This window comes from Cydia amplana, chromosome Z (assembly GCF_948474715.1).
Source record: "Cydia amplana chromosome Z, ilCydAmpl1.1, whole genome shotgun sequence".
NCBI classification, from domain to species: domain Eukaryota; kingdom Metazoa; phylum Arthropoda; class Insecta; order Lepidoptera; family Tortricidae; genus Cydia; species Cydia amplana.
The window spans coordinates 30,325,562-30,352,373 of NC_086096.1; the positions used below are offsets into that span (position 1 = coordinate 30,325,562).

The window sequence follows — 26,812 nt, forward strand, 5'->3', positions numbered from 1 at the left end:
GGCTTCGTCTGCGTGTAATGATAATGATGATTGATAAAAATTACCCTATGTCTTTCCCCGGGCTCAAACTATCTCCATCCCAAAATTTCATTTAAATCGGTTTAGCGGTTTAAGCGTGAAGGGGTAACAGACGGACAGAGTTACTTTCGCATTTAAAATGTCGTTAGGGATAGTAGGGATTAGGAATTAGGTTTCTAAGTGTAGGTTAATGTTAACTAACATACGAGAGTGTGATCTGGCCAAGGTCTATGTTTTCATATTCTTTCAATAAATAAAGACAGCAGGTATAATAATCTTATTTTTCTTTCAAAAACTGGGTACGATATGCTAATACTAATAGTCAAACGTAGTTCCCTCCGTCAGTCAATCTGTCTATCTGACCGCCCGTCTGCTTGCTAGCGGGCTATATAAGAAAGTTTGGTTTGTCAGTAGATAATTATTAGATAAAGAATAGATAAACAAGGAAATATGTTTTCATATTTATTAAGTCTATATACTCCAGGGTCTTAGAGGTTAAATTTGTATCTAATTCTAAATAAACTAAATTAAAATACTACATGTACAAAAATGGTTTATATACATCAATTTTAATGCAAGTGCGTCAATTTTCTAAAAGATAATAATTCAAAATGGATTTAAGTACAATAAACATTTATACGATGACATAACATTGAGACACACAATATGAAGGAAACTAGTTTTAAAATATTGTTACGAATATTGATAAGTTATTTATGATTAACCGGTGTCTATTTATACCTAGTTGAATAGGTAGGTACACAATAATGGTATGAATAGGTACGAACAATGATCTCTTTGATAGTAACAATTTTTAAAATTGACTGTTATCAAGGGGTAAACACTATTAACTAGGTAGTGAATAGAAGTAGATTCGTCGAACTAGTACGTGGCCGGAGCCGATGTAGCGTCCGCTTACAGTCTACGCGCCAGCTTCAATGATTCAAAAACACAACACCATCCATCCATCTCTTACAATTATTATTCATCGAAGCTCATGCGCAGCCGATACACGAGCTCAAACAAACAATTCACGCGCTCATGATGCGCTCGTTAACCGCTCACAGGTGCATTGTAAGCACTTTCCATGAATATTTGGCACAATTATGTGTTACACGCTTGCATTCTATCCACAGGCGCTCCACTACGTGTCTGAGCAAATATAGGTATGCATAAGAGATATCTACAGAAATATAATTTCGTTATTACACCGTCTCCTCTTTACTTACATTATCTTGGTGAGTACTTAATGCTACTTATTTACATTTCACAATCAGTCGTAAATATACAGTTACGAAAAATTTGGCAGCTAAATTCTTGATTAATCGATACGTTACCACGTTACCTCGAAAAAGTGATTTAAATTTAATATTCGTGGCACTGTTTTAATACTTTATAGGCCGGTCTAAAAAGCTTATCTATTTATTTTTTAAATATGTATATGTAACTATGGATATCGAAATTCGTACTGTAAAACTTTTTAAATACATATTTATTTAGTAGGTATATTTTAAGAGGTCGATCTTGGTGCTAGGATAATAGTTATTTACCGCCTGGAACTGATAGTTACAATAAATAAAGAGATGTCTATGATAGGACGGGATGAAACTTACTAACTGACAAAGGAGTCATCGGGTTTATATCACGATGGTTCCTAGAAACGGTGGACATTACTGTCCTCGCTATAACATAACATCAGTGTGATCAATACATGAAAGGGTATTGTCAAGATTGAGTCAAGAGAGCGGAGGAGTGGCTCCAAGGGCGACTTTTTAGAAGTTGGTATCGTAGTCGGAGCGGCGGCGCGAGTGGTGCGAGCGCGGGAACTCGCCCGTGTACCCGTACACCTGGGAGCCGCCCGTCTGCCCGTAAATCTGCGATCCACCGCCGTAGCTGCCAACAAAACAACGTTTCAGACTCTTTATCGCCGCTTTACGGCGGTACAATGTGGACTCGTGTTAGTTAATCGCCCAGTAAGCACACACAAAAATAAACCCTGTCTAGTCTGATGCTTAGAAATACTTGTAAATGTATATTTTAAACTAAAAAAAAAACATTATTAGGTCAAGTGTTGAAAACAATATAAATAAATACTTATAGGTAGGTACCCTGACAGTTCGTAAACCTTATTACTAAAGGCATAAGGTCCACCGATGGACAGTTGAGAGCTGTTGGTACTATGTAGATACCTTTTATTATGATGAAGTTGCTCTATTTATAAAAAAAATATGGTTTAGTGCCCACAAGGTATTTGCCAAGTTATGTGCAGATTCAGACGACTAATCAAATGTATTTGAGGGTGTTGTAGAACAACCCTCCTGTAACCCCCTATTTACTACTAGTTACTATTTTAGCAAATGAGAGGCTGAAAAAAGTATGGTACTCTCTCCCAATACTATACTTCATACTAACCTAATATAGTTTATTATGGACTTAGTATGGAGTTAAATTACGAAAATCAGTCTACAAGAGTAGCCGGGTTCGAACCCCGGTTCGTACCAATGAGGTTTTCGGAACTTATATACGAAATATCATTTGATATTTACCAGTCGCTTTTCGGTGAAGGAAAACATCGTGAGGAAACCGGACTAATCCTAATACGGGCCTAGTTTACCCTCTGGGTTGGAAGGTCAGATAACAGTCGCTTTCGTAAAAACTAGTGCCCACGCCAATTACTGGGATTCGTTGCCAAGCGGACCCCAGGCTCCCATGAGCCGTGGCAAAATGCCGGGACAACGCGAGGATGATGATGAGTCTACAAGAGTAGCACGACGCTAAAAAAGAAACTTCCTACCAATAACAAAGTACAAATGGATGTACAGTCGCCATCAGATATATCGGAGCGGCCAAGGTGCTCACAAATATCTGAACATGCCTCTATTGTCAAGGTAAACCTATTGGTAAGGTGAGTGCGTGCTCAGATTTTGTGAACACCTTGGCCGCTCCGATATATCTGATGGCGACTGTACGTTTATTTTTGTTGTGTTTGCAGCTTACCCGTAAGCGGCGCCTCCAGCGCCATATATTTGCGAGCCGCGCCCCGAGTCCGGCGTGTAGTGCTGCATGTACTTCTGCAGCTGCGGCGTCCACTCGGAGCGCCACGAGTCGCCCGGCGTCGGGAACGCCAACTGCTCGATGAACGCCGTCGACATTCGCTGTCATTCAAATAAATGTATAATGAGTATGTAATAGTATACGTTAGTGAGTATCAAAAGGTATATAGGTATACTTCTTATACAAGGACTACCTACCATTATTTTTCTAACCGGACCTACTAATTGGGAACCGATGAAAAACCGATACAGTCGTGTTGGCACTATCGTTAACTATGCAGCTATTTTATAATACATAGTAAATGTATAAATGTACCTACTTAAAAAAAATCTAGAATGTACAATGCATATTAAACTATTTAAATTTAACATAGTAAAATATTAAATATTCTATTGATTATATAAGATGTCTAAAGTTTTAAAAATGGACCGCGACCCCGATTAGATAGCTAAAGAAGATGGCGCTATACGGCGCTATAGGTTTTGAGATAACTGATTTCACAAACGTCAACTTTTGACAAGACGTATAATGAACGCTAACGTACGCGCTATCTCTAAAGCATAGAATTAGAATAGACAAGAACAACTGTCAATCTTCAAAAGTGCGACCAAAAATGAAATGCAAGTGTGTGCGTAAATTGTCTATGTGAGATCAAAAATAGTGATGTCATTTTATAACATATTAATAATCTGTCGATGTTTGATTGCTTTATCGACTACTTTTTCAAATGTGTTATTTTAAACGTTAAAATTCTACGACATTATGATGTATAAAATAACACCTGCACTGCGTGTGCTATCAAAATCGTTACAGCCTTATCTTAGTCTAACTCTTACTGTGTTGGAAAGTGAAGTTTAAATTTACTGCTAAACATCTGCACCTTCAAAAAGGTATAGCAATCATTATTTGAAGTCGGTTATAAAGGTTAATATCTTAATTGGGAGAATCAACTTTTTCTTGTCACTCGTTGCCATGGTTACGTTCCCCTGGGTCACTCTTTAAAACCTGATTTTTAGGCATTTAAATTCTCCAAACACGCTTTATTGTGAAACTTATAAACCCTTTCCATTGAGGGTCGTCTACCAAGCGTGTCAGAAGGTGGTGGACAATGTCTTCTAACAAACTATGCTACTATTGTCTCTTGGGTGACCGGACAGAATAACAACAAGAAATAGTTGATCCACCCAATTATGTCTTGTGAAGAAATGATTACATAGATAGGTAGCTATTAATATACCGACAAGTTATCGATACTGTCATCTGAACATTTTGTCAAGCCCTAGCGTAAAGTAACAGTTTATGTTTTTACACAAAATATTTTAAATTATTGAGTAATATGATAAAATATTAGCACACAAAGGAAGAAAAACTTATAATCAACTGTATAAACCGGCTTCTTACACTTTTTATGCTGTTAATTTGACAAAATATCGTTAAGAAAATTTCGCTCGGAATATCATTATTCCTCTGAAATGAATATTTGCTAGGTTTATTTGGCCCCGTGACACTGAAATCCGGTACACTACAAGACACTATCTTCATTGTATTAGTTTATCAAATAGTTTTCTTCCGAATTTGTGTATATTTTTCAAATTGAAAATTACGGTGATACGCTCTTGGCCGTCCGCGGCCGTCGTCAAACTCAAAAATGGTCACGTTTTCTCATTTGTAGTCTGACTCTTTCGCACTCATGCGATGTTCATATACGTGATGGCTTCCCTTTTGCACACTTCAGCTGTCTGTCAAGCGCGAGCGCGACATTGACAGGTCTGTGCTCTAAAGTGTCATTCAATAGAACTTGCTAACTATGTAAACAAACCGCCATACTAAAATTGACACTGAATGTCAAATTACTAGTAACTTTTGTTTACATAGTTAGCAACTTGGAGGATATAATCAAACGGAGACGCCATGTCTGTAATTTTCTGTACAAAACAGTCTGCCGATTTTTGCGGGGGAGGGGAACGTCAAATGTATGCGTAACGTAAAAATAGCCATGTCAGATAAACGTCAGTCCATACATTGTGTATGACCGTTGGCCGCCTATTTTCGACAGAGGGGAAAGCCTGTTAATGGCTACTCCGTTTAGTTGTATCCTCCAAGGTTAGCAAGTTCTATATATTGTATGACACTTTAGGTACTACATTAGCTGTAAAATTCATAAACCCTGTTTTCAACAATATTTATTGTGTAAATGGACATGTTAGATTGAAATCGTAAGTATATTATTAATAACTTTTTTTATTAGATCACTTTACCCATCCATGCTTATCTGATAAACAGCCTATTCGATATATGTTGAGAATAATGGTTTACCCCGTAATCCCCTGAATTGTATAACGTGACGAGTAGGTAATTACGTTATGAAAAAGCCTGAGACTACTGACTCACTTCGCAAACCCTTGTCCAACCCCTTTTTCTTCCACCACATTCATCATTCCCTTCATAATGTGTAGCGTAAACCGTTATTAAATAGGTACTTGATAAGTTACAGCTGACAACCAAGGGCGATCTTTATAATCAAGGAATTGCGACAAGAATGCCAATAATTCGTTAGAGCATATTGTACTAATTAATCAATCTTACCTTCATATTTCAAAATAAATATAGTAGACTTTATAGTGTATTAACTATTAATCATAAAGGTTACAAACAAGAGATATTCAGTCACACATTGATGCCTATCATAGTTATAACTTATGTAAAAAGTTATACTGAAGTAAAATTAGTTTTTGGCAATAACCTTTCCTGAAGGCAAATAAGGTAGATCACGTTCCTTCATTTGGTGCATGTCATCGAAGCCTCCCATGTGACTCTTATCCAACTCGCGAAGCATGTCCTCACTGAGCGGTATGGGCTGCTTGGCTTTCGAGCTTTTCTGCCGGTTCACTAACTAAAACACAAACAAGGACTCGTTTATTAGTTTCACTTGCTTCACACCGAGGGCCAATAAAACAAATGAAACTGTGTAGCGACAGGCCAAGGGGGTTGCCGACGTTCCACAAAAATTAATATGAATTTTCGTACCTTTTGCAGCAGGGCCGCCAGCGAACCAATAGCGGGCTATTAATAATTTCGAGTAAGTATCTAACTTGCATGACGCTGCTAGTATAAAATAATATTAGATACGAGGCCAATACAAACGTACATCTTGAGATCAAATTGATATCTATCTAAATGATGTAATTTAGTTATCACGCACGCCCACTTGCCCGTACATGTAAATATTGGGACGCATGGTCGAATGATAACAAAATGACATCATTTACATATAATTTTGATGTCAAAATGTAAGTTTACACGATACCAAAGAAAATTAAACTTACAACGGTGACGCCAAATATAATGACAAACAGTAAAGATGCCATCGCTATAACAATAACTGCGATTCCCCACTGCGGCAAAAAGGATTCCTCTTCTGGGATGACAAGCGTCGGTTCTTCTCGTTTTGGCAGTACTGAAATAAATAAGCAAGTTTCTTAATCACTATGTGGTTACTTATGGCGAATATTAGTTGGCCAATGAATAGTTTATAATCAATATGACTGAAGTACATATTAGGAATGAAAAATGAGATTGTTATATCAAACCTATGAATTCCGTGTACGCAGGGTCCATCACGAATTTACCAATTTCTAATTTCCCAGCAGATTTGTCGATAGTTTTAGTCATCTTTTCATTGCTTTTCTTCATTCTATCTTCATCAGGTTGATCACCCAGCATCACGTCTGGGTCCAGCTCCTGCGGTTCCTCAGGGACGGGCTCCATCACGGAACCTGGCTTAGCCTCATGTAAAGATTTGTGAAACAGTTTCTTTAATTCTAATGTGTCCACTCTCTTTTCTACATCATTCAGCTCGATGAAATAGTCCACCAGCACGGAACCTTTAGTAAATCCGTCAATCCTTATTCCTTTGTACCATTTGCTGAGAAGGTTAGACTTCGAGTAGACAGAATTGAGCTGCAAGAAAATTATCTTGGTTATTAGGAATAAAATATATATAGGACTTGCATAATTTCATAGACAAAACTTTATTATGTTAAGACATACAATGGTGAAATGTAACTAATTGCAACGAAGCGTGAATAATTATTAAAGTAAGTGGTATGATATAATGGATCATAACAAGTTAATATTGAAATTATAAAAACAGTCAAGGTTGTTTTACTAAGTAATTTGCTTTTCAAATAAGTGGAGCATAAAAGGTGAGTAGCTATAGCTATCATTTTTACCTCTTGTTTTACTTCTTCGGCCAATCTTTGCCATTCTTCGGTATGATGGTCTAATAACTCAGGTACCCATGTTACACCTGAAATTAAACAATAGCAAAACTTATTACATGATTACCTAAATATGTCTAATTTACTCTTACCGTATCAATTTATTGTAAACTTTCTCAATTTTCCGCACATTAATGTATTACTATTGCAAGTAAGTACATAATAGCTACCTATTTGCCTAACATTGTTATATTTTACTTACTGCGGTTACTGCGAAAGTTATTTATAAAATAAAACTATTAACTCTGATTATATACTTAGAGTACGGTGAATTTAAAATGCATCCCAATGTTTCGACCCCTTTACAGCGTTTGGAAGACTGGGGAAAAATATAATAACACTTCTGTCAAAATTACAATGGGAAAACTACTTTTATTAGGTACTATACATATACTTAGATTTATTTCATAGCTATTTGCTATTCCTCTCATTTAGTTAGGAATGACGCAAATAAAGATAAATATATAGATGAAAACTAAATTAGAAAGGCACTATGCCAATGTTGTGTTTGACGACCGGTCTGGCCTAGTGGGTAGTGACCCTGCCTGCTAAGCCGATGGTCCTGGGTTCGAATCCCGGTAAGGGCATTTATTTGTGTGATAAACACTAATATTTGTTCCAGAGTCATGGATGTTTTCTATGTATATAAGTATGTATTTATCTATATAAGTATGTATATCGTCGCCTAGCACCCATAGTACAAGCTTTGCTTAGTTTGGGGCTAGGTTGATCTGTGTAAGATGTCCCCTAATATATAAAAAAAAAAATGTAGTTATCATAAACACTAAGTTCTAGTGTTCAACAATTTAGCTCATAAGGAATTGAGAGACAGACAGCCATGACAATCATTTCTTAGTAAATGCTGGTAAATGTAATAAACATACCGGAAACAATTTTGATAGTAGCAGCAATATCGCATTCATGGCGGCATACGCCAGGAGTGGTGGAGGGCGGCGGCGCAGGCGTGGTCGTCGTGGTGCTGACGACGCGGCGGGTGGTCGGCGCGGTGCTCAACTCGGGAGTAGGACTGGTAGCTGTCGCGTTCCTCTGAGCTTCCAGCAACTTTTCAATCGAAAACGGAGTCGTAGATGGAGTGGGCCAGCCGGTAAACTCAGTTGATGCTCTAGGACATGAAGGAGAGCCGTGAACAAGTACACAGAATAGCCTTATATTTAATATATATATCCGACATATCCGTACATGTATTTTTTTTATATATTTGGGCTTATTCTAAAATAAATATTGACAGCCTGATTCTTTCAAATCTGGACATTATTGGGCTCATTCTACTTTTATTCTCAGAATCGACAGCATTAACCAAGCTGCCGTTAAAATAATATGTCCAAAAATGTCCATTCCATTACGTCACGTTTTAGTGTGAATTTTTATTCACTTGTATGTGCGTGACGTAGTGGAAAGTACACGTTTTTGGGACTTTTTTAACACTAGTATTGAATGTGTAGTGATTCTGAGATGAAAGAATCCAAAACACCAGGATCTGTGAGAATTAGTATATCAAATCAAATATCAACATTTATTCAGCAAATAGGCCACAAGGGCACTTTTACACGTCAATATGGAATTTACATACAGCAAAAAAAAAACACGTCAATAATTATAAAATACAACTAAGCCGTAAATATCAAATCAAACTAACATAGAGATGTATAAAGCCTCTAAATGTCGAATTACAAAAAACGCAATAACAATAGTATTGAAAAAAAAACACAAAGATACAAAAACTATAATCTAAAATTATTTAGAGATGTAAATGTCTCTAAATGTCATCATAACTAAAAGATTACAATATATAGTAGTTAATCAAATTATCCTTAGAGATGTATAGGGTCTCCAAGAGTCAAAATCCTGTATACCTAATTAAAACATTCATTAAATTAAAGAAAATGATAGCAAAAATAAAATAGCATACGAGAACCGAATGAGGTGTGTCCATGTAATTATACTCAAAAATAAAGTTACTAAATATAATAGCTCGTGTTAGCTTAAATAGACCAGTCTCCACAAACAGCACCCATTCACGAGTATGACGCGTATCTCAGCCATCGCCTCTCTCAACCTTCATTCGGGGAATTAGGTTTTCAATATTTATTTTTGATGCATTTAAGTAAGCAAAAGAAAACGATGTAGTGACTACATAACTGTGGCAAGAGTCAATTTGGTCTCGTACCACACAGAACGTACTTATGAAAAGCTTTTAAGGTGCAGTGAGTTCCGGTTCTTCCCAAACGCAGCTCGCTGATCACTAAGCGAAAGTGCAGGCGTTTCCGGGATCGCGGATGTTATTTTTATTGAGATGTTAGGTACCTACCAAAAAAGTAAGCATTCGATGAGTTCGATCAAAAATCAAATTAAGTATTTTTAGAAGGAATTTTCACGTTAATAGCTTTTGGGGAAAAATAGATATTTTTTTTTTACATAATGGTACATTTTAAAGTTCGTGATTTTTTTCTATCAAGCAAAAGTTGGTTTCGAATTGATGAACTTACTGAAAACGGCCTGAAGATTGTTATTCATACTCGTCTTTTTTGTGCAACCGTACCGAATTATAATCTAAATAAGGGTTCCTAGTTGACTACGGAACCCTAAAAAGCGCTACGATTTTTAAAAAGTCTGCTGGCTGAACGCTCTGCACCTTAATGAGAGTGGAAAGAAGATAATATACGTTTTCATCACACTTGCTCGAAAAGGATCTTATTTCATTCATGTGGGTGTACAAGGACAAATGCCTGATAGTTCCCGCGGGAGTTATGGATCGTGATTTTTTTTATTGTGTCATTAATTGATACGAATCAAGTAGGTATAAATAAGTTTTACTTTTAAAATACTGACTTTTATAATTAAATTTTACTGTTTATGTTAAAAAATATTTAATTTGATTAATTTAATAGCAGTTTCAAATATTTTTACACAATATTCAATCGTGATTGAATGCCGGATAGGTCTCTCAACTAATGACAATATGGCGGACGAATGTTTGTAATGTCACAGTGTTTAAGAATTATTTCGCTTAAAATTTAGTATTTTCTTCGCAAGTGTGATGAAAAACACTGTGTGTAACTCCGGGGGTAAGAATATTGCAACTCGAGTCTATAATGCACTCCAGCCTGCGGCTGTCATGCATCTAAAGACTACGTTTGCAAAATTTCACTTATCCCCCTCGTTGCACAATTACCTTTTGTTTGTTAATTACCTAGTTGGCCAACCTTTCTGGATCTTGGGAGTAACTGGAATTGGACCACTCTCGCCACTGGGCCTGGGCGTAGTTTTTCTTACGGGTTTGGTTCCTGGCCTCGATGGGAACACTAGTTTAATTCCCCCAGGAGCCTTCGTAGTTGAACTAGGCGCAGCAGTTTCATCACTATTATTCAATTTGAAGCCAGGTGGAAGCAAATTCGAAACATCTGCAATCTTAATACTGTCCAACGGATTACCGCTCTTGTCGTTATCAGTTTTGTTTAACTTAAATCCAGGTGGTAAGAACGCCGATATATCCACAGGCGTAGCCTTTACAGGTAATTCTATTTTGGGGGCACCTGTTGATGAATTCAATTTCAATTTAAAATCTTTAGGTAATAATGCAGAGAGGTCTATCTTTTGCACTTTGTCCAAAATATCTAGTTTGCTAGATTCTTTACTAGTGCTTTCATCACTTGCAGGGAATTTGTATCCCGGTGGCAATAACATACTTAATTCATCGTTTGGCACATGTTTTGAACTTTCTTCTTGAGGTTTATTTTCTTTAGGTTTATATTCCTTAGGTCGAAGAGATTTGATATCTAGAAGTATAACTTTGTTCTTAGAACTTATGCCTGATGAACGACCTTGCGTATTGTTTACAATTGGTTCTTCCGTTGTAGAAGTAGGTGCAGATGTCGTGGTAGTCGTGGTGCTAGTGCGTTTATCTTTATAAGACAATTTCGGCTTATAGCCGGGAGGTAGCAGTCCTGTCAAATCATCCATCACAGTCACCAATGACGGTTTTTTTCTAGGTTTCGGTGTGGTGGAAGTAGTAACACGTGGAGTAAACTTTTTGATCATAACTGGTAAAGGTTCCGGCGCCGATCGCTCAGTTGTTACTGGAATTTGTGTACTCTTTAAAGTAAATATATTCAAAGATGATGGTGTAGTTGTAGTTGTTGTAGACGTTGTGGTTGTCGGTTCTGTCGTGGCTTCTGTTATCAACTCAATATTCTTGTTTGCTTTATCCAACGAGCCCGAAAGCACAGCACTTGATAATTCTGATTGGATACTGTCAAGTTTATCATTTATATTTTCAGTAGACGAGCTGGTAATTAATCCACTTACTTGCTCTCGCGGATCTTGTGTTACATTTTCCTCATCTTCTTCTACGCTTTCATCGTTATCATCCTTTTCATCGGTGAGTACTTGCTTTTTTTCTTCTTGTTCAACAGTTGGGAATGGCAAAAATCGCGCCCCAGAAACACTCCGACTAGTCTGTACTGAAGCCACTACTACCCAATTTTCGGTTGTGATGGGCAAAGATGTATTATTGTTATTATTGTCGGCCATAAATGCGGTTTCTGTGATTGCGCCTATCTTTTTGGTACTCGGAGCATATGTAACGTCTTGTATAGATATTGTCCCATTTACTACACTTTTCGTAGTCACAACAGATACTACTTCTTGACCAAGAATAGAAGGAGTTTCTATCGATGTAAGATCTTCCTCAGAGCTCGTCATATTGTTGTTAACTATGGTATCATTCTTTGATAAATCATCAGATTGGTCAATAATAGGTGTATCAATAAATTGCTTAAAATTATCATCTTCCACCATAGTGTTGTTATCTGATTTCATAACTAACACATCAAATGATTCAGTAACAGTTGTATTAGCTTCATATGTTGTATTTTCTGGTTCATCGGTAGCATCGTATTCATCATAAATATTGGACGTCGTCGTTTCCGTATGCTGATTTATATGTTGAGGCGGTTTAGTGGTATGTTGCACTTCGGTGCTTTCTGGTTCATCATAATAAACATCCTCATATTCTGAATCAGCCAGTTCCTCGCTGCTATTCTCTTCGTGAGAATTAAAATTTTCTTTAACAACTGTTGTTGTTGATGGGGCTGGAGCTGTAGGTGGGTTACTTACTTCTGATGACAATTTGACTGAAGCATCTTTTGGTACATTACCTTCATTCATAGAAGAAGCATCTGGCTTGCTATCATCTGAAACATCTGCATATTTGCTATTGTTAGACTTAATTACTTGGACGTCAAACGAACCTTGTGTATGTTTCATTAGTTCTCTAAACGAACTGATATCACTTATATCTTCTTCAAGTAAGGGCTCCAAGTCTAAAATTCCTTTATATTCTGTAGATGATGCATGATAAGGACTTGATTGCGAATTTGGTTGCCTAAGGTTGTTGTTCCTTGAAAATAGTTTTCCCGGAACATTGCCCAAGTCAGTGTTCTCTTCTTCTAATTCTGAATGCTCGTAGTTAGTAAACCGTGCAGCATTCGGTTTCACATTTTGTTTTATCTTAGGGATTATCTTGTTTGGATTATATGTGGTAACCCTATGAAGATCGAATAGATCTTGATTATCATTGTCAATATCTTCATCATGAGCGATGTGTCCACTCTGACCATTACTCTTCAGGCTATTGCCGTCGAAAGGTATATTTTTAAAGCGCGTATTTTGTAAATAATCAATGTCAGGATTGTTTAGTGTTATTTGACCTAAAAATGTTTCTGGTTTTGATGGGTCGTTTTGATATGCTATGGAATGTATCTGTGATACATTAGGTCGTTTAGTTGAAGCTGGGTGTACAATTTGGTAATTATGAGGTAGCGCTGGCCTGTACTTTTGGCGTTGCTGAGGATTGTAATCGGGTTGATTGACATAATATTGGCCTCCAGATTGACTCCTACCCGTCGGTAATTGGAAAGGTGACGGGTTCTGATTATAATTTGGGCTAGGAAACCTGACGTAGCCCTCATTGTAGAGAGGTTGTTGCGGCTGTGGTACTCGAAGAGAGTCCCCGTGTTCGTAGAACGTCGGCGGTCGACTCGGGAACAAAGGTGGTTGAACTTGAGCAAAGTTCTTTTCTATCGGTGAGTAATAAAAATCATTTTCGTCTGAAACAACAAAAAATCACAGTTAAGTACTGTTCTAATTTATACATTTATAACGACATTATTCATTCTCAAATATGTATAATGAACTGGCGATAGTTATGTCTTATGTCACACTCTGTATAGTTAGGTACATCCCTTAGAGGATATAATCAAACGGAGACGCCTTGTCTGTAATTTTCTGTACAAAACAGTCTGCCGATTTTTGCGGGGGAGGGGAACGTCAAATGTATGCGTAACGTAAAAATAGCCATGTCAGATAAACGTCAGTCCATACATTGTGTATGACCGTTGGCCGCCTATTTTCGACAGAGGGGAAAGCCTGTAATGGCTACTCCGTTTAGTTGTATCCTCCAAGGTACATCCCATTGATAGATTACCAGATTTTTCTTTAGATTGATAAAATAAGATACGAGTTTTTTTCAAAGTAGTGTCGATATGTATTAAGTAAAGTACTACTACTAAAATATAATAAAATGACATCTATGTTTCAGTATTGTGTACTAATCCCATTAAATATACTCGTAGGCATTAAGAAATCGGGCTTTTCCTTGCCTTGACGTCAAAAAATATCTAAAGAAAGTAGGTACGTAGTACATGGTATAACGAGACAGGTGCTCATTTATTCCCGAGCCCCGTGTAAGTAGGTACTATATTACTATATTCCCTGAGATTCGGGTCATATTATTCGAGAAAGATAATCTCGAGGAAATTACTCGCTCACGGATCATATACCTAATTAGAAGGCGAGCCTCATCACGTCTGGTGTGCGAACATCGGGATCGATACTCTTAATAGTGGCTTCAAATTAGACAAACATATTTTTCATAAAGAGGAAGCACATTTTTAGGGTTCCGTACCCAAAGGGTAAAAAACGGGACCCTATTACTAAGACTTCGCTGTCCGTCCGTCCGGCCGTCTGTTACCAGGCTGTATCTCATGAACCGCGATAGCTACATTTGAAATTTTCACAAATGATGTGTCTCTAAGACATTTGAAATTTTCACAAATGATGTATATCTGTTGCCGCTATAACAATAAAATTAAATAAATATTTAAGGGGGGCTCCCATACAACAAACACGATTTTTTTGCTCTATTTTTTGTTGATGGTGCAGAACCCTCCGTGCGTGAGTCCGACTCGCACTTGGCCGGTTTTTTTTTTCATATATTAATATTGTCTCACAGGTAGGTACTACATATGTATTAATAGGTATTTTTTTACGATGACGTAAAATTCCCATATACAATGCATATTGGATTTTTAAATTAAATATACGAGTATGATAATTTATTTTATTACATAATTGGTACCTACTTAATTCGTACTAACTTGAAAAAAAATGTACCTCGTTCGTTTGGGAGTAAAAACCAAATGAAGGTGGGGTTGGTGGTGAGATGATTGTGATGATGAGGTACCGATTTCCAGCATAGGTATTTATTTTTTCAGCAAACGAGATGTTGGAAAAATTAGGACTCAAAACTTTATTATAAAATAAGTAAACTTTGTTTAGTTTAATACCTGGTAGTTGCCAGGAAACTTACAAAATAAGCCAATTCGCAGTACCGATTTAAATTGCTTATATCATTTAATCATCTAATCATTGCAATCATGTACAAAATTATAAGTATACAAGGTACACATTATGTGAACATGGACCCGGACAGGGTATAGCAATTAGTTTTAATCTTATACTAAAGTCTTATTACAATAAATGCTCGTAGTTTATACAAAAAACATAACAATGTATAGAATTTTAATTTACATTACATAAACCAACAATTACTCTAATTAGGTCTTAGATATATTTGCAAGATTATGAAAAATAGACCATGTAAATTGTGAAAGTATGGACATAGGATTGTTATTCCACCAAAAATTCGGCTATTGAATAGTAGGCTTTATTTATAAGTAGTTGTTTCAATTTATTAACAAATGTATTATAATTTTCTTCTGATTTAATTTGTCTGGGAATGCTATTATATCTGTGGATAGACCTGTAGTACGAACTTATGCACGAAATAAGCATTGCTATTACAAATAACGCTCGTAAAATGTACTAAATCTTGGTATTACTTAGTAGAAATTTTGTACTTTTCATGTTTTCGCAAAAAATTACCTCAATCGAGTCATTCCAAATGCTAAGGTTTGCTAAGGTAAATGTTCGTTTAATTTAAATGCATAATGCGGCGCGTGTGGTTATTTCTGAACAACTACGTTTGCACATCAAATATGTAATACACTTCGCTATACAAAGGATAAAACGGAAGCCTTTTAGCTATCACTCTCCTGTCTGTATGTTCCAGTGTTACGCGTTACGCGTCTCGGCAAGCGCAATGAGATACACGATACGTTTGCGGGATGTGAATTTGTGTCAATAAGACTAGACTAGGTGGATTAGATAGCTCTTAAAAAATACAGTAGGTAAATATAATATTTATCTAAGTAGAGAAATATAAAAAATACTGATATACAAAAAAAATAGCACATTATACATCTAATTTTATATTTTTATAAGTTGTCTCCAAAATACACTAGAGGCTAGACCATAAACAATTCAGTATAACGTTTAATCTAGTTACTTATAGTGGAATATTTATTCGAGCAAGAGCGCCTCCAATAAAAACAACAAGCCTTAAGTGCAAAGTCGAGTTTTGGCGCTCAGATATCTTGGATTGTGAATACTGGCAACAGAAAAAGGAGTAATTGATTGTTTTGTCTTTCAAATGCGATCGTCTCCGACGTGAATTCAATACTATTTTTGTTGTTTTCTTTTAAAGCGGCACCGATAAATATCAATTGGACAGATAGTACGCAATCGGAGCACTCGCGGCAAAACTGATGCAAATGGAGCTTTTAGACGAGGATCTCTAGAATAGTGTCGTATGGATAATTGTTAGACCGCAGTTTGACTTCTGATCCTTGTAGTAGGGCTCCTGGGCTACAAGAAACCTGATGTTGCCGGGCTGAAAAGTGGTGCCGTTCACCCCACCACCCCCTTGAAAATCCCCTATAAAATGTTCATAGTCTTAGAGATTCTAATGATTTTAATTTATTTTTAATAACATATTCGTGTTAAAATAAGCTGATAAGCTGCTACGGTCGAGGCTTAGCAAGGTCGTCAAGTAATAAGTTTTAAGGAGCAGTTCAAAGATGGACTAGTATAATAATTTGCACACTACAGTGACGTTATATCTATATTGGATAGTTTTTATTGCATATACAGGTAACAAAATGATGATAAAATCATACAGATTAACCTTTTTGTAAGTTTTTCTTTAAGTTTTTCAAATAATTTCTTCTGGTTTCCTACTATTTATGCGACGTTATTATAATATAATAAAAAAGTGTAAAATTGGTGGACCAAATATACCTGCGGAATGCAGAGATTTCTTTGTGAGCGCTGAAACTTGTAAAATTTCTTTGCTCTCATGCTTGCACTTATGCCACAGTAGACGATAACCGAGAGTTACCGTGGCTGTTTGGGACGATAAATTTTAACGTATAGGTACCGGAGTTTTGTGATGATTTCGAAAAGCGGAACCATGCACCTAAATCACGGGTAATTAGGAAGGCACATGTGTAACGGCACATTCACGCACGTGATGTTCATGGGAAGGGGCTTAAAAGCTCTTTATAACGTTCAGAGCCAGGCCGTGTTTTGAGCCCCATTTAGCGATAAACAACGGTCATTAAATTTAAAAAATGCCACTACCTACGTGTCGTTTTAAGGACCTGACATTTAGCTCGAGCGCGGTACTTGGGGCGAGTGGCAATACATTTGCATGCTAAGCGTGGCCACTTGTCTTGCGTTTGCGCGTGTGAGCATGGTGTGAGCTTTAGTGTCGGCATTTCTTACAAAAGTACAAGACCTGCGTTATATCGTTCATCGATATCCCACGCAAGTTATATTTTCTATACCAACTTAAACACAACTTCATGTAACACGCTGTACCTCGTGCAATAAGTCAAACAGGAACCCGACATCGACACTGAAAGTGGAGAATTTCCAAAAACTAACTTTAATGTTGCTCTTTTTAGGTAGGTAGGTATAATCACGCTGTTGTGGAAATAGGTAAATAACATTTTAAGCTAACATTAATGTCAATTAAATACTATAAAAATTATCTAACCTTAATCTGGTGAATACTTGACGACCGACCAACCTTTTATGTTTAGACGTAGAGTCTGTGCGGAAAGAGATGAGTCGTAGAAGGTATGGGGCCCAATACATTACACGACTCTTCTCTTTCCGAACAGACTATACCATTGTTCTGCGAGATATTTTTGGCCCGCTACGTATCAGCCGTATCAGCTATTGGAAAATCAGGAGGGGTATTCGACAAGTGACGTTTGACGTATCGTGTTGAACTCCCGTTGAATCGGAACAATCCTGTGTCAAAATTTGTCATTAGCAATCCACAGTTAGGTGACAACCAAACCAAACCATTAGGTATGTATGAACCTTAAAGTACCTAGTAATAAAACAAAGTTGATTTCTGTTGAATTATTGGTTGTAAGTACCAAATGATATTAACAGCAGTTGATGAACATGCGAAAATCTGACAGTTGTACATCTCGAATATGATTAGAATTTATTGTACAAAAATACGATTAACAATTAAATCAGTTTTCCAATAGCTGTTTTGACTGTTATGTCTGGTGGGGTAGATGGGTCAAACACAGTTTAGAAAAGGGTCACTCCTGTGGACAATACATCAAAGTTAACGAATCTGGTACATAGATATACTGTTTTACTTATTTGAATCTCAAGTAGGTGATTAAATAATGTATTCAGCCTGTAAAGGTGCCGCGTACGCTTTAGGTTCCCTTATACATATTTGCAATGTCTACAGGAAAGACGCGAACGAGTTTTCTAAAAAAATGTGTATGACCCAGATGTCAAAATATGATTTGATTGAGACCAATTTGCTAAGTTCGAATGGCGCCCAAGGGAAACGGAAAACTGAACGAAGTTTATGATTTTCGCCTGAGATGATTAATCATCAGTGCAATTGTGTCAATCAAACTGGGGCTGTAATTAATCAAGCACAATTCAACTTAGGTATATCTTAAACTGTTTCGAAAAGTTACTAATTTCGCAGGGAGTATTACTTTGGCCCATGATACAAAATTTAATCATTTCATAGTAAAATATGTATTACTTTTACATAGTACGCTGCGTATCCACAATGGCTAATGAATTCTTACGTTAAATTTAACGATTCTAATACCCACAAACATTAATAACCCAATACAATACATGTTCATTCATAAATATTAGCTTGTAATAAAACCACTTTATACAAACCTATGTACATAAAAGCTGCCCAAATGTTCATACGATATTCGACTGTATGAAATTTAAATCAAGATACTTACTGGTTTTTAATCACTAAGCATAATTATAAAACAGAAACAATATTTATTGAGAAATATACTTAACTTCATTATTAAAAAATTTATTGTCTTTTTTAATGCTATAAAAAGTGACATATATCTCAAATATGAACGGGGTCATTAATTAATGCTTTAAGTGTTTATTTTTAAATTTTATTATTAATAAAAGATAGTTCCATGGACAGAAAAAATCCCGTGCCTGCACCGAATTTTAAATTGAAATATGTATCTTACCAAGTTTCATGAATATATGTAGATACTTAGGTATTTATTTTTTCTACAAATTAACACGGTATATTTTATTATTTTAAATCAGTACTTATTTCAAAATTCCATGGGAATTAGACAAAAATGCAGATGAATTTATTCAAAGCTCTTATTTCGTTAATAAACTAAATAACGCTACAAGTATGTTTATTCAAACATTCTGTCTAGATGCTTCTTGACAAGTTTGTGCATAAATTATAGATTACTAGCTGTGCCCGCGGCTCCGCCCGCGTGGAATTCGGTCTGTGTCAGTAAGCTAATTCATCCCTAATTTCTCTTTCTCTCCCTTGGAGGCGAAACTGGAAGTAAAGTTGACAGATGGATACGATTAGCGGACTGAAGTCCAGATAAAATATTTTACAATTAGGTAGGTACCACTAAACAAAATTACACTCCAAAACCAATAGTTTTTTTCGCCCTTATTCCAATATTAGACGTGATTTAAACGACACAAAGTAGTAGGTGTATAAGGGACAATACAGTACTACTTTTGTATTTTTACGTTCTTGACTGTACCTATCCAAATCATGTCCATGGCAAATATATCAGAGCATGAAAAATTAAGAATTTAAAAGCGTACTAAAAACGCGAGCGCAGCGAGCGCGAAATTTTTTGATAGAAAAAAAATTGAGAGATGCTATGTTAGGGACACAGCCGCAATGGTTTACGTGAAACGTTGGTGTGGATATCTAAATAATGCGAAAGCCAAAGGCCGAGCTCCATGTAGGGCCGAAGGCCCGAAGCGTCCAGGCTGTCAGTGCTTAAGCACAGAACAATAGTATAAGTGTCTAAATACCAAGCCCGAAGGCCGAGCTTCGTGTGGGGTCGAAGGCCCGAAGCGTCCAGGATGTCAGTGCTTAATCACAGAACAATGGTATCAGTGTCTAAATGCAAAAGCCGAAGGCCGAGCTCCGCTTAGGGCCGAAGGCCCGAAGCGTCCAGGATGTCAGTGCTTAAACACAGAACAATAGTAGGTATAAGTGTCTAAATTCGAAGGCCGAAGGCCGAGCTTCATGTAGGGTCGAAGGCCCGAAGCGTCCAGGATGTCAATGCTTAAGTCGTAGTAGTAGTCGCTCGGTAGGGTGCCCAGAATGCCACCTTTATCAAAGTAGGCTTAACCTTAAAAGTTAAAAACGCGAGCGTAGCGAGCGCGAATTTTTTTGATAGAAAAAATTGAGAGAGGCTATGTCAGGGACACAGCCGTAATGGTTTACGTGAAATTTTGGCGTGGATATCTAATGCGAAAGCCGAAGGCCGAGCTCCATGTAGGGCCGAAGGCCCGAAGCGTCCAAGCTGTCAGTGCTTAAACACAGAACAAATGTCTAAATGCGAAGGCCGAAAGCCGAGCTTCGCGTAGGGTCGAAGGGCCGAAGCGTCCAGGATGTCAGTACTTAATCACAGAACAATGGTATCAGTGTCCAAATGCGAAGGCCGAAGGCCGAGCTCCGCGTAGGGCCGAAGGCCCGAAGCGTCCAGGCTGTCAGTTCTTAAGTCGTAGTAGTAGTCGCTCGGTAGGATGCCCAGAATGCCACCTTTATCAAATTAGGCTTAATCATTAAAATCGTATTAAAAACGCGAGCGTAGCGAACGCGAAATTTTTTTGATAAAAAAAAATGTAGAGAAGCTATGTCAGGGACACAGCCGCAATGGTTTACGTGAAATTTTGGTGCGGATATATAACGCGAAAGCCGAAGGCCGAGCTCCATGTAGGGCCGAAGGCCCGAAGCGTCCAGGCTGTCAGTGTCAGTGCTTAAACACAGGACAATAGAATAAATTGCAAGTCCCAAATTGTTTGACATTTACAAAGACATATAATATTTAAAAGCTTTCGCGTTTTGAACACATATCAACTCACATTTATAGACGGGCCTATCTCGAAATTTATTTTATTACCTTTATTTACCGACGTTTCGACTTCGACACAGGTTTCACTGGTCGTGGTCGCGGCTAACTGATGTCCCAACAAAATGTCAAAACAGAGATTTGTGCAACTACCCGACGAAAAGTGTATGAAAAAGTTTGGGGTAGACATCATATTTTCAAACCACCCACTTCGCATAATTATTGTTGTTGTTAATTATTGTCAATAGACCCGCGCTGGACCCGTCTATAAATGTGATTTAATATGTATTTGTAAAGACGTTTGACATTTACTAAGAAAAATTTTGTTTTTTTTTACAAAGTACATACACAAAAAAAAAGTTTGCACCACTTTCTTAAGTTAGCGCCATAAGATTCAGGTGCAAACATAACTTAATTGAGTGTAGTGGCCACCCCCCCTGTTGGTGGTTGAATTTTTCTAGCCTAAAATAGGGCCAGGGATTTTCTTGACAGATTAGTAAAGTTTGCATCAAAATCCATTCAGCCGTTTTCACGTGATGCGCGGTCAAATAAACAGATAAACAGACAAACAGATAAACAGACAAACAGACAAAAATTCTAAAAACTGTTGGAACGTGTTCTGTTATCGATTCTAAGTATCCCCAACCAACTTTTTTTCGAATATCTTCCATGTACAGACTTTCGACCCTCTTCAGCTTTATTATATGTAATAGATGCATGCACCTCAGCGAGCTGGGAGCAACAATACTTCGTTATTAGCATTGTTGGATCTGTATTGCTATTCGACATCATATTGCATCCCTATCAAAACAATAGAGTTTTTCGAATATCATTGTTTTACGACTAATCTTTTCAGCAATGTCTTGGCGTCACTATAAGTAAAGTGAAAATAATACTTAAGTTTTAATCTTCATATTTCTGTATGCCATCTGGTAACCAGTGAACGGTAACAATTGTAATTGTTGGTAATTGTTATTTTAGGTATCTACACTACATGTTTTAGTTACAATTAAATTAAGCAATACGATTGTGAAAAGCGCAATTTTGGCCTTTTAAATCCGAAGGGTTCACAAGTGCGGAGGTGGCAGGCGAGGACGGCGAGGTTGCGATCCTGCCAGATCTTCAATTAGCGAGGCACCTCACGTACGAACTCCAAACATTGGAGACAAAGACGCCCGAGTCATCCCGGCCCGAGTCTATTGCGGCACCTAATTACAACTGTCACCCATATCGACAAACGTGATTTTAATGTCGGGTTTGCCGAAATCATTTCGTCTTTATTTTGGTTAAAACTATAGTGGAATCTTAGATAAAAATATATATGTATCCTTACTTAAAGTGACGAAGGTTTTGTGTACTTATATACAAAAATGTTTATGTGGATTTTTATATATCTAAACAATCCTTTTGAATCCTTATATACTTATCTTAGCATTAAATATACTATATTACAGGTCAATGGTGTAATAACGTATTTAATGAAATTATATCGAATTGTGAAATCACGTAGGTAAGAATTTATGTGTATCACCACTGATACACTGATACGTTATGAGTTCTAGGTTATACGATCATACTAGCCCCGATGCAGTGGAGTTCGTCCAGTGACAAACAAATAGGTATTTTGATAATTTTGACAAATGACAAATGTAAATCAAACGCCTACCGCGCCTGTACGTGTTGGAACCCACAATAGTTATGTTTAATCTAGTTTATTTGTGAAAGTATTTAGGCTGACAAAGAGAGTGTATAAGGGAGAAGTAGAAGAGGCAGTTGGAAGGGGCAGACCTAGGCGGACTTTCTCCGATCAGATCGGGGAAATCCTGAAGAAAGGCCAGGTCAAGAGCGCCCTAAACCGGCGAGCGTGTATGAGGAATGTTATATAGTAACAGAAGCGAAAGAGGTATGTCAGGATCGTAGCAAGTGGAAATCCGTGTTCTCCGCCTACCCCTCCGGGAAATAGGCGTGATTATATGTATGTATGTTTAAAAAACGTTGTCCAGATCATAGTCTCCTCTCCTACTGCACTTCTGCATGTATGGGCTAGAGAAATTTGTCAGTAAAAAGAAAATAAATTTGTCAGTACATATATAATACATTGGCATTATTGGCAGAGCCGTGTTTCTTTCCCTAGTAGGTAATAGCCCCTTCTAGATCTTTTATATTCCTACCCTGAACATAGAAGATTAAAACGGTTTTTTTTTTGCTTCGTATAATCGGTATTTCTTGTATTTGAATTTTGTTATTATACTTATTACAGAGTATTCCCATAAAAAAATTAACATCTGCAAAAATATGCATCTGGGCTAGTATTACTGTGATTTAAAAGGTTAAAATGCAGACTTGGTGTACTAATAACCTAGACTATAACAGTTACCAAACTATAAGTTCTCGTTCTAGTCTAAAGGTATGTGCAACTGTAGTTTAACTATTTACAACTGCGAAACAACTAGACAAACTGCCGTTTACAGTGCTTGTATTCGAGATGAATAGTATTATTCAGTTTAATATTACACTGGAAAGCGGTCCTGAGTACAGTCATTATCACTTGGAAACTGCGAAATGCTGTCCGAACAGACTCGAAGTACATGTGAATAAAATATGTAGCGCCAGCCGGCTAGCGCTCGTGAGTCGTGGGCGAGTCGCCACCTCGCTCCGTTGTCCGCCTACGAACTCGACCTTTTTATCAACTTTACACTATAGTTATACCTCTCAACAACATTAGCCTCCCGCTTTAGATTCTAGGTATTAATAATGAAAATGTAGAACGAACGATCGCTCGGTGCAGCAGCAAAGCAAATAACAGCATAATATTGTGTACTTTTCCAATCATATCGGAACCGCAAGCGCTCTGTAACTTTTCCAGAGGCACTTAGGTGAATTAGCTTGGTAACCTACCTATGTAGGTATATTTGTAATACGGAAAAAAGGCAAAATGGTTTAGTTTGTACATGCAGTCGGCATCAAAAGTCATCTATTAAATAAACAACGCTCCATAAATATAAGACTAAGGATAAGGTTAACTGGAAGAGATCCCTCAAAGAGATAAGTATGCCTTTATACTTCTTACAATTTTTTTGTTATTTTTAATAGGTCTTCTTGTACAATAAATTGTTTACAAATATAGGAGTTTACTACTAAATATTTGCTATCCTGGAATTATTTTCCAAGTATAGATATCTCTGTACAGTTCGTGTCACTGTGTATAGTAAAGAGACATGTTATATCTTTTTGTTAAGGTATTAGTGAATGATAGATACTTTTGACGCGTAGTCTGATCCGTTACTTATGATGCTGACTGTATAACATGGAGAATGTTTGAGTAGCTAAGTTAAATTTGATATACAAATTATCACTACATAGTATAAAACAAAGTCGCTTTCCGTTGTCTGTCTTTCTGTCTGTCTGTATGTATGCTTAGATCTTTAAAACTACGCAACGGATTTGCATGCGGTTTTTTTAAATAGATAGAGTGATTCAAGAGGGAGGTGTTTGTATAATTTGTTAATCCGTGCAAAGGTGGGTCGCTAGTGACTCTATAAAAATGTGTAGGTATTCTAGAATTCCATACATATTAAAACACACGCAGAAGCGTTTACTTAAGAATCATTTTTATTTATTTATTGTAGGAATCAGCGCCGAATGGAGAAGCCGCAGGTTATGTACTATTGTAACTTCTCAGTGACTTTATTTTCTATTATTTATTTGTTTATAACAGTAATAAGACGCATATCGACAATAGGTAGAGTCAGACCAAGCTACCTCTGCATGGAATTTGTAATGACAAAGTGTGGTATTGTCATCATTAATGTCAAATTTCTATGAAAATATGACGTTTATATGTAATGATTCTTAGTTATATTCAAGTCAGTGCAAAGTTAGTTCATATACGGACTCTATCGATCAAGCACTCGTTTTTGCTACGATTTTTTTTTAGGTCTACTTACATATTTAAGTAAACTATTGATACATACCTTGACATAATCCATCCTTTATTAAAAAAATCAGGAAAGCCGCGATGGTAAAAAATCTCCAACGTCGTCGCACCATGTTTTTTGTTTTTTTACCGTATCATTGAATGTTCTACGGCATCAGAGTTCTTGCAACTTATAAAAGTTCGAGATATGTAACGGCAACTTTAGATTTTGCCATAATCGGCGGCGAAGTCGGTTCTGTCATTGGTTTCATTTACACCATGATCGCGTCGCTGTCACATCTGTAACAAGGGAAAGTTGCTTAATTAATTTAAACACATGGACCCAAAGATTTAATGGATCGTATACTTTACTTATATCTTATAAAGGCAGGATTCGACCAGTGTGCGGCACTGTGCAGGACAAGTATATTCAGTACAAAAATGCTTGTGCCGCACAGTGCCAGTAATACAGGTAAAGTAGGCATCAAAAGCAGCGTATCAGACTAAGCGTCAAAATTATATTTACCATTCTGTGATAGCTTAACAAAATGAGATATGTCTATATATAATATCTGGTATACCGAGCTTTGCTAACATATAAAAACTCAAAATGCGCGTTTTCCCAGGGATAAGTCCTAGCTTGATCGTTTTTCGCCCCTGAAAATCCCCATATAGCCAATTTATAATATATATATATATATGAATATATAAACAAGAAGAGCTCGTTATAGTATAGTTTGTAGTTTGTAGCTTTCTAATAGAGCCCGACGGCTAATCCTATTGTCTATTGTTAAGTAAAAAAAAGCCAGCTCACATAATTTCTACCACTATGTAAAGTACAGTCAACGATAAATACATATGTTAACACTCTCTCACCATATACAACAACAAGGCAAAAAATTAAATGTAGTGTAAATAAAACCTAGCTCGATAATACCGTAATATTAATCCATTACCAAAAAAACTACATAAGTACTATGCCAAATATGCTAAATGCTAAGTAAGTATCAGAATATTTATAGAGCACCAACCTAATTTGTTTACATTTTTGTTGGAATTGTAAACATTGCAGTTTTTTGTTATACAACGCTACACGTCGACTTCGCACACTGTCGTAATTGTTTACAAGCTTAAATAATAGTTTTCGGACCTCACTCAGTATATATTATACATTATTAATATTATTTAAAATAAACCCCTCATAAACTGCAAACAATTTGAATGAATGACATAAATTGACAACTGACTTTTAGCTTTTTTTTTATCATGGACAATAATTGGTGATATAACATTGATATAACAACGAAATATCTGTCAACAATTTTTGGCTAGCCATACATGAGCCAGACTCTATAAACATTTAGTTGAAATGCAAAATAATAAAGAGAGGTTTCAACTAAAGAGTAATGTAATTTTGACGGCTAATAAATAAAAATAACAAAAAATTAAAATAATGGACCATTAATGGACCATTAATAGACGTTTTAGTTGACGGTCATGTCAGTGTCATTGTGGTCAAAACGGTCAAAATGATTCTTTGAAATGGACATGGGTTATGTAATAGGTAATTTATTGATAATTTTTAGTGTATTATGTGATTGTGGACTGTTATGGACTTGGAGGATATAATCAAACGGAGACGCCATGTCTGTAATTTTCTGTACAAAACAGTCTGCCGATTTTTGCGGGGGAGGGGAACGTCAAATGTATGCGCAACGTAAAAATAGCCATGTCAGATAAACGTCAGTCCATACATTGTGTATGACCGTTGGCCGCCTATTTCCGACAGAGGGGAAAGCCTGTTAATGGCTACTCCGTTTAGTTGTATCCTCCAAGGTTATGGACTCCCGAGTTACTTATTGTTATTAAGTTAAGGGAAAGTAAGTATTTTAATCGCTTTAGTGGTCTTA

The 26,812-nt window shown here is 36.7% G+C and overlaps 1 protein-coding gene and 1 long non-coding RNA gene across 2 annotated transcripts in view; both read right to left on the reverse strand.

Moving 5' to 3' along the window:
* LOC134661134 (uncharacterized) overlaps window positions 1–26,812 on the reverse strand; it is a 48,873-nt gene that overhangs the window by 1,135 nt on the left and 20,926 nt on the right. The window lies entirely within an intron of this gene.
* Window positions 473–25,202, reverse strand: LOC134661084 (mucin-2). Its single transcript, XM_063516994.1, has 9 exons — window positions 24,961–25,202; window positions 10,564–13,480; window positions 8,237–8,475; window positions 7,305–7,381; window positions 6,663–7,032; window positions 6,399–6,529; window positions 5,816–5,965; window positions 3,016–3,173; window positions 473–1,911 (listed from the first exon to the last, which is right to left on the reverse strand). The coding sequence occupies exons 1-9, from the start codon at window positions 25,034–25,036 to the stop codon at window positions 1,791–1,793; spliced, it is 4,239 nt and encodes a 1,412-aa protein (XP_063373064.1). The 5' UTR covers window positions 25,037–25,202; the 3' UTR covers window positions 473–1,790.

Excerpts from the sequence above, each read along its gene's own strand:
- LOC134661084 (XM_063516994.1), bottom strand. The coding sequence starts at position 25,036 with ATGGTGCGACGACGTTGGAGATTTTTTACCATCGCGGCTTTCCTGATT. Across the intron at positions 8,476-10,563 it reads CAGAAAGGTTGGCCAACTAG|AGCATCAACTGAGTTTACCG; the intron begins GTAATTAACAAA and ends TTCATGTCCTAG. Across the intron at positions 3,174-5,815 it reads CTTATTTGCCTTCAGGAAAG|CGAATGTCGACGGCGTTCAT; the intron begins GTTATTGCCAAA and ends TTTGAATGACAG.